At 40.2% G+C, this 9,371-nt stretch overlaps 1 protein-coding gene and 1 long non-coding RNA gene across 2 annotated transcripts in view; one reads left to right on the plus strand and one right to left on the minus strand.

The window, feature by feature from the left end:
* LOC109921491 overlaps window positions 1-3,143 on the minus strand; it is a 52,513-nt gene extending 49,370 nt beyond the window's left edge. The window contains exons 1-3 of the mRNA XM_048618908.1: window positions 3,063-3,143; window positions 2,760-2,980; window positions 962-1,160 (exon numbers count right to left, since the gene is read on the minus strand). Of these exons, the coding sequence (XP_048474865.1) occupies window positions 962-1,160; window positions 2,760-2,809 (249 nt within the window). The 5' untranslated portion in view covers window positions 2,810-2,980; window positions 3,063-3,143. The remainder of the gene's footprint in view (window positions 1-961; window positions 1,161-2,759; window positions 2,981-3,062) is intronic.
* Window positions 3,094-7,063, plus strand: LOC125487427. Its single transcript, XR_007265889.1, has 3 exons — window positions 3,094-3,175; window positions 4,067-4,165; window positions 4,434-7,063. It is a non-coding gene; the product is annotated as an uncharacterized LOC125487427 (long non-coding RNA).
* Window positions 7,064-9,371: the final 2,308 nt, after the last annotated feature.

Below are 9,371 nucleotides of genomic sequence, written 5' to 3' on the forward strand. Positions count from 1 at the left end.
AATGATCAGTCCCACCACCAACAGCCCACACTGTGAGCACAAAATAAAAATCATGTGCAGAAACAGCACATACAGAATATATTTTTTCAAACAAGATGTGAAATAAACTTTGCCAGTTTGGTCACAAGGATCAATTACAGAACAGACTCCGTCAAAGATGAGCTTGTTGAATAGTTACAATCATTAAATACCAGGCAGGAAGACACAACAGAGCTTCATCAGAGGCTGCACTGATGATGTTACCCAGCAGGGTAATGAAACGTCTGCAGAACGACAAACCAGCTCGGCGAGCCAACCAACCACGACATCCACAACCTGAGCTACAAATCTACTCAAACCCTGGTTACAATCATGCTTTTCATGCTCCTTTGGGATAGTTTTCTCAATTTACTGTGGGGATCTACACCAAAATTAGATTGGGTGATATATGTACCTTGATTCCCACACAGTACAAGTAACATTTGCGTCATCCAAACATAAGGCAATAGCCATCTTCGATAAGAGACATTACAGAAACAGGCTGTTCAGCCCAGCCTGACCACATTCCCCTGCTCTCCCCTTGGCCCTGGTCCCACTGCCCTCCGCCCTCTGGTCACTTCTCAGACATGTTTTGTTCCTGCATGGAATTGTCTATCTGTGGCTCATTTACAACATGTAATGTTTTATGATCACATTATAAACAGAATTTCACTATGTGTTATACTTATGGCTTCCTAGTTCGGTTCGGCTCCACAAGTGGAAACACCTTTTCTACACCTACCCTACCAAACACTAAATTTCCTTGAAGACCTTTATCAGGTCACCCACCCTTAGTCTCTTTTTGAGACAAGAATCCCAGCCTGTACAGAAACATATCCCATTTCCTGATATTCCAAATTAGAAAACTTCCCCAATATCACATTAAAGATCAGCAGGTTCTTGAATGCATAGCAATGTCATGTGTACTGGATACTACCCTTACCTTCAGAAATTTTTTATCCCACTGTTGATGTAACTTTTTGAAGTCTGGAACAGATTTCACCTTTAACTTTTTCACTGGTATAGGTAGCCTACTGCCACTCATAGCAGCTCCTTTCTCTGGCCTCACTGGTCTTGGACAGTTTTCTTTGTTGGCCACAGTTGGCTTCACAGGTCGAGCCTTTTGAGTGAGACACTCATTTCTGCCAAAAGATCAGACCATTATTCAACAAGTTCTGTAGTGCGTTACACTATATCAAAACAAAATGTTGGCAAATTACTTTTCTATCAGGTAACAATGTACTGAAACTGATCATCAAGCATATAGGTACCTCCAGCATTCATGAATGTGTAATCAAAGGTGGTACTTAACAATTGCAGGGGTATTGCCTGCAAAATCAACATGGGGGTCTAGTCTTTCAAGCATTAACTTCATAGATTGGCCTAGACCACAGAATGAACATGCAGTTACCAAATCAAAACACCAAGCCACATTTGTACCAAATACCTAAATCCCCTCTCAGACCACGGTCTTTTTCCGGTAAATGATGTGCTTAATCCCAAGATGTTGCCACTTAGTCTGCAACCTCCATTTGTCTACTTTCTTGCTTACAGTACCCTTTTCTAATCTCAGGTTAGAAATTAAACAGAAGAGATACTGGCAAAGTGCAACAGAGCAATCATCTCTGAGCAGAATGCTGACAGTAAGTCATTGCTATGGTTTGAGGTTTGGAACTCAGGAGTGCAGTAAAGAGTTAGATGAGCAATTGACATGGGAAAGCATAACATTTCCATTACTTTGTATGATGACACAAAGACTGTACTCTTAACATAGCTAAATAACTAGTGTTTTGCGTGTTAATTTGCTATGATGAAAACAGTTGAATTAATGATTTGTTATTCATCCCATCTCACCAGGTAGTTGACTGATGTGATTCATTACATCATCTAGCCATCATTCCACAATACTTCCCCTCTTTTCTTGATCTGATTAAGTGTGCACATCTCAGATTTCTGAGTTTTGAAGAAAGATACAACCCCAAAATATCAACTGTTCTCTCCACAAATGCTAACTGACCTACATATTTCCAGTCTTTTTTGTGTAGACATAACCTACAAATTTCCCATCTTACAAAAGCAGTACTACAGATGCTGGAAATTTGGAAAAAAAGGAAATGCTCGAAGTAGGTCAGGCAACATCTGTGGAGAGAAACAGGGGCAACGTTTCTTCAATCTAAAATATTAACTCTTTCTCATGACAGATGTTGCCCGATATGTGAGTATTTCTAGGACATTTTTGATTTTTATTGCACATTTTACAGGATTTGCATTCTCTTCATCTCTCGCTCTCTCTCAGAAAACTCCTGCAAGAGTGGGCCTGAAGCTAAGTTTCTGTCTATGCTGCTCTCAAATCGACTCTAAAAGGCACATGAGGCAGCACCCTGATCGAGACTGCCACAATTACACTAATCAGCACATCCATGGGTACTTAAGCCCAAGCACATATTGTACATTAACGTGCACAAACCACGATGTATTTGTGTCCGAAGTCAAATGATAATGAAACAAGAATATTAGACTTTGCAGAGGGGAGGTACGATGTGCTTACTGTTTAAATAGTCACCTTATGAACTGCTGGGTCTTCTTAGTTTCGGTTATTTTCCATATACCGCGATTAGTGATACAAGTGAATACGGTTAACCTAAAGGGTGGGATGCTGTTCTAATCATGTCTAGTCCGGAACTGTGTCAAGATAGAGACAGGCCACTCGCATCCCGATCGGCCCTACTAGATATACTCACCGAGGAGCAGTCGATTCCGACGCTCCCGTCACGGTAGCGGCAGCCATCATCGGCGAAGTTTTTTTTTGTAAACAATCAAGGCCTCCGTTGTCTGCTCTCGGCACAGCTTCTACTCAAAGTTTTTAAGTTTTCTGACCGTAGCTTTTAGCTACGCCTCGGCCAGCGGAACCACAGATCCAGGAAACTCGCTTCTTCCAAAGTTGAATTTTCCCGTTCGGTTCCTAAAGAAAAAATAGTGAGTATTCGATTGGTCCGTTTCTCCGCCGAATCGTCCAATCAACCGCCGCGGAGCAAAAACATCACCGGGGCAACCCGCAAGATCGTGTCCAATTCTCGCGAGACTTCCTGCGAGTTCGAGCCGGTGGCGGAGCGCGAGCGAAGTTGGTTGTGTATGAGACTTTCCATGGCAGGCGGAGGTATTAGAGAGGCTGACGTGCATTGCGCACACAAGGGAATGATTATATTATTTAATTTTCCACGTTTTCTTTATGCTTTCATTACAGCCTAGATTGTTGTGTGCGCCCCTTTAATTTGAATACTCAATAAAGTCATCCTTGTCGATACCAGAATGGCGGAGTTTGTGGCAGGGTGGTTGTTTTACCGGTTCAGGTCTTTTAACCAAAGTTTCACACTTAGAGTGTAATAGTAGTGTATGGTTCATAAGACTGATAAGGGGAGATAATATCTGCTACCCTTACTGGCAATCCAGATGACTAGCGTCTGTGCCCCAATTCCACGTATTTGTATGGTATTGCTAAATTTGTGTTGCCTTACATGAGCTGATGGGTCTAGAGTTGTGACATCGGAATAAAACTCCGGATTTGAAGCGTACATTTGCAACTGCGAATTTTGGTGAAAGTAAAGAGCCTCGTGAGTAATGAGGATCAGCCCTTGTATCATATTACTACTGGATGCATTCAGGGAAAAGGTTACAATTGTCCCTGAGCTCCTTTGTGCCATTTTCCATCGGAACTTTTCATAGGAGTTAATATATGGATGAGATTATGTACTCAGCGTCGACTCCATGACACTATTCCAAGCTTGCTGGGAACAGTTTAATATAAATGTCAGTAATTTTGTAACTTTCTTTTCATCAATTTATGTGTAAGTCTTTTTTAATGAACAAGACATGTATACAAAATGAATTTTTTTTTGGTCTTAACAACAAAGTGAAAGTGAATGAATAAACACAGGATATCCAATCACAAAATTGAAATAGAATGTTTTAAGATTCTGCAGTTCCTCAGATTTATGGATGTGTTGATCATTCTATTTGACACTAATTTTTCATGTTCTCAAAATTATAGGTTGCCAACCCTCTAGGATTGCCCTGGAGTCTTCAGGAATTAAAGATTGATTCCTAGACACTGTCAACCTATGAGAAGAATCAAAGAGACATTGAAAAAGTGGGTTTGGTTTATTTTATTTTATAACACTTTTTAGTAGACAAATATACTTTATTCATAAAATCTTTATGTATACACAGTTACTGAAGCAATTCTGTACAGTCTTTGCCATGAATAACACACACATTGGAAATTTGGCATTCCCTGCAGTTGTGTTTTTTTTAAAAAAAAAAAAAAGGCACTTCTTCTTATACAAGACTATATTTGCATGTGTTTGAGGTACTGAGAAAGTCTGATAACTGAATGGATCTCCATTCTACTTTTGCAGAAAGACCTTAGACTGTGTTCTCTTCCCCACTGCGCTTTGGCAGCAACTGCCCCAAGCTTTCGAGTATCCCTCAGCACATAGTCCTGTACCTTGGAATGTGCCAGTCAGCAACATTTGGTCAAGATCAACTCCTTGTGCTGGAAGACCAACAAGTTTTGGGCAGACCAAAGAGCATCTTTCATTGAGTTGATGGTATTCCAGGTGCAGTCGATGTTTGTCTTGGTGTGCATCCCAGGGAACAGACCGTAGAGCACATAGTCCTGCGTCACAGAGCTGCTTGGGATGACCTTTGACAAAAACCACGTCATCTCTTTCCAGACCTTTTTTTGCAAAGGAACCTTAAGGATGTATGACAGTCTCTTTTACCAGTGTAGCCATTTTGAGAGCAGCATGTGGTGGCACAGAGTCTGGGTGTACATACAGAATCTGATGGGTAGTGTCCTGCCCACCACTAGCCAAGCTGTGTCTTGGTGCTGCTTGGAAAGTTCCGGCAATCGAGCATTCTGCCAAATGACTGCTCAGGAAGCCATGTGACAGGATCCATGCTCTCCCTTTCTTGCAGGGTCTCGAGGACACTATATGCTCACCGCTGCCAGGTGGACTTGTGGTCAAAAGTGCTTTTCTTTACAAATTTCTCCACAAAGAACAGGTGATACAGAATGGTCCAGCTGCTTGGAGTGTTTTGTAGTGCCAAGGCTAGACCCATCCTCTGTAACACTGCGGACAGGTAGAACCTCAGTATGTAGTGTCACTTGGTGTTCGTGTACTGAGGGTCTGCACAGCTTGATGCAGCCACACACAAAGATAGCCATCAGGATGAGGGCAGTGTTGAGTACGTTTCACCCCCCTGCTCCTGCTCCTGCTCCTGCCCCTGCCCCCCACTTATCTAGAGCTTTATACATGGTATCCCTGCAGACATGGTCCATCTTTGACCTCCAGATGAAGTGGAAGATGGCTCGGGTGACTGCAAAAGCCCAGGTTCTGGGAATGGGCCTGACCTGTGCCATGTGTAGTAACACAGACAGTACCTTGTGCCTGCTGACCAGGCTTTTACCCACAATGGAGAGGAAGCGGTGCTCCCATAAGCCCAGTTTCTGCCTCACCTTGGCAATTAACTCCCAAGTTTTTTGTGCGTGCCCCAGCCCCTCCAAACCATATTCCCAGCACCTTTTGATAATCTGTCTTGATGGCGAAGGGGATAATTATAAAAATATTGCAAATGGTTAAACATGCTTCTTTACTGATAGTCAAGAATCATCTAACCTGGTGATGAGGAGTCTGTTCATTTTTCAGATAGCATGGGAAGACTTCATGCATCATCAACCAATGACTGAGTATGGGCTTGGTCATCTAGAGGTCATGTGATTAAATTCTTGGCTACCTCCAACTAAGCCTGTTGGAAAACTTATTTCCACAAGGGAGATACAAATAGAAAGATATGTTAATGAGGTTAAACGAGTGGGATGGGAGGAAGCTCATCTGGAGTATAAACACGAGCAGTTGAGCCAAACAGCCTGTTTCTGTTTTTAAGTTCTCTGAAAAAAAATATTTGTGGTACCACTAGTGATTTGATCTCCTATTGTCATTGCTGTGTCACAATCCCTGCATTTGTTTTCTTCTCTATTCTCTGTATATCTAGTTTAATTTACCTTTGTTCTGAAGTTGTGTTTTTTTTTTTTTTTTTTTTTTGACACCTGGACACTTTGTCCTCTAGAATCAGATAGTAAGAACCGCAGATGCTGGAGAATCCGAGACAACAAGGTGCAGAGCTGGATGAACACAGCAGGCCGAGCAGCTGCTTGACCACTTTGTCCTCTAAGTCTGCTGATTTTTCTCTTGAACCTAAAAGTTGTGAAGGTTGTACCTGGTAGAGCTTTCCATTAGGGGGCTGTAGAAACCTACGCAACCATTGCACAGTTCCCCTCATAACCCTTTGAATGCTGAAAAGGCATCACCATTTTCAAAGGAGAAATCTATTTTTGTTTATTAGGCTGATTTTCTGTAACATTGCTTTACCTAGCCGTCTTGCTGTTCTTATGATGCCAGCTACCTGTCTTTAATAGATCATATTTTTGGTTTTAATTAAGTAGTTTTTCACTGAAATGTAAGAATGCAATGCTGCACATTTTGCTTTAACAATAAAACAGAAGTTCATTAACAAAAGATATAGTGAGAAAATAGAGTATACCGAGCTATCTACTTAACACACATTGTGTCTCTACAGATGCTGCCAGACCTACTGAGTTTCTCCAATACTTTGTTTATATTTCAGATTTTCAGCATTCACAGATTTGTTTTATTCAAATATTTTTAAACACAATAAAAGTATAATCCTATTTAATTCCAAAATGCTCCCTTGTGCATTGAAAAGGAAAACAAGAACATTTATATTGCATTCAAAACACCGCTTATATAGTACTCACATTAGAGTCCCTGTCTCTAACACCTTGGTAAGGTTTAAGTCACTTGTAATTTTAACTTATAGACTGAAACTGCAGATAGCTCCAGGAAAAAGCTATCATACACCTGAGCTTAAACATATTCATCTTTAAATAATTTCTTTAGGGTTTTATCCCAACGCTTCTGGAATAGGACTAACACTAGCTCTTCTTGAAGTAACCTAGTTTCACTATGTCCTTCCCAGGAACTCTGCAACATCTGTGTATTGGAAAGACTAGAGGAGGGGCAGAGAGTACAATAACAAGGAATTTATGGTAAACCTTTGGAATACCTTGATTTAAGCCTCACTTGGGGTGTTGTGTCCAATTCTGTGTACTCCTTTTTTTTAAGAAGGATGTGAAGGCTTTAGAGAGGACCCAGTAATGATTTATGTAAATAGTTCCAGAGAGGAGGGACTGATAAGATAAGAAAAACTGGAGCTGTTCCCCTTAGAGAAGAGAAGCTTGAGAGGAGATTTCATAGAAATAGTCAAATTAATGACAGAACTGAACAGAGAAGTTAGGGTGAAACTATTCCCATTGATGTAAGGATTGAGATTTAGGGGACTCCGATTTAAAATGACTTGAGTGAAGCAATGATGACATGAGGATTTGGAATGCTCTGGGAGAGTGATGGAGGTGGATTCAATTTTGGCTTTCAAGAGAGAATTTTCCATTTGTCTGCCTACCCCTCCCTACATTTCTCCAGATCCTTTTGTTTAATTATACTTGGTTGAAGTGAAATATCCTAACCAGCTTTTCCCTCTACAGAAAATATTTGTGCTTCTGTTAGATGCTCCACTAGGAGGTGCTTATGAGCTGAAAGCAGTGGGTTGGAGGAGACCAGGAGCCTGTCTTATGCACCACACCAGTCAAATTTTCACCCAGCTGCATATGCCTAATTTGTGTTGCAAAAACCCTGTCGTTGCAGAAAAGGCTTTTCTTTCTTAGCAAGTAGCCTTAGAGAACTCGAATAATTCAGCCTGCATGGAAGGGTGGACAGGCCCCGGTCTCTTCCTAACAACTGGCTTCAACTCATAAGTACCTCCTAGTGGATCATCTTACAGAAGCACAAAAACTTTTCTGTAGAGGGAAAAGCTGGTTAGGATATTTCACTTTGACCAAGGATAATTTAAAAAAGGATCTGGAGAGGTAGGCAGACAGGTGTGAAATAAAGGGATTTGAAATAAGGACCAATTTAGTTTTGGAAATAATTCTGATGTAACATTGAAGATAAATCAATGAAATTTGTTTCTTTTTAGTCTGTACAAATATAGATGAAATGAAATATTAAATCCAAATGTAAGAGCTAGCAGAAGAGTGCACATATTTTGTTACTGAGATGATTTATGCAGCGGATTTAAAAAATATTGACAGTTTGGTAAGAGACTCCTGCTTGATGGAGGATTGACCTGTGTGTGACAAGCCTGCACATTGATTTTTTTGTTTCTGAATAATTCCATAAAGTTATTCCTCAGACACTCGCCTAGCAAGAATGGGGATGAAGAAATGTGAGTCGTCAGTCAAACCTGTGCAGTTTTTAATAAGATCCCAGGATGGCCTAACACGCAGCCCATGTAAAATAGAATCTATCAATTTATTTCAACGGTAGGTACAAGGAGCACAACTGAAATACAAATGAGGTGCTGTTTTAAAAAAATGGGGCCTGAATCAGGAATAAGCAGTGTTTTGACAGTTTCTTGCTTATTCCTCAGACACTGGATGGAAGTAATTCTTTTCAGATCCCACTCCTAGCTGTTGTTGCAAAGTAAGACATTCATATGTGTTCCTCAAAACGCAACAATATTTATTACAGGGAACATTTATTGTTTAGTACATGTTAGGGACCTGCTGGGGACCCAAGGAACACAATATGGTGTTGTATATTTATGATTTCTACCCATTAGATGTTTCCCTTGCATGAAAATAGAAATTGAGAGTTTGAAGAGCAAATGTTAACAAAACTCCGGATGGAAACTGAAACTGAGTAATATTGCAGGACTCTTTAATGTGGTGATTGCCAGTTTTAATTATTTTAATTGTTATTTAATTACTTAAATTGCCTAATTTAGATTGTTTATGTTAAGTTCAATTGTTTATGCAGATAAAGCAGGAAAACACAGGCTTTCAATTGAACAAAGTTTACCAGATTCTTCAGACAGAAATGGATGTGGTGCTTTTAATAATATGCTTTGTTCACACACTACATGGTACAAATGCATAATTCCTTTGTATTTCGGGATGGTAAAGAAAGAAGCTAAATGAAAAATCATTCGAGCCTCATCTTTAGGTCAATAATTTAAATTGCTCTACATTCCTTCTAACATGAATTGTAACTTGACAGGAAAAAAAAAATCAATATTAGAGAAGGAGTCTTCTCATTAGTCCATCCACCTCAATTTTTAAAAATCACTGCATTAAAAAAGTGCTTCTCTTCATGATAGAGGAGAGGTGGTTCATTTGCCTAATCAAAGTTGCTCTGCCATTTTGTTAGCCATAA

Source organism: Rhincodon typus, chromosome 41 (assembly GCF_021869965.1).
Source record: "Rhincodon typus isolate 14 chromosome 41, sRhiTyp1.1, whole genome shotgun sequence".
NCBI classification, from domain to species: Eukaryota; Metazoa; Chordata; class Chondrichthyes; order Orectolobiformes; family Rhincodontidae; genus Rhincodon; species Rhincodon typus.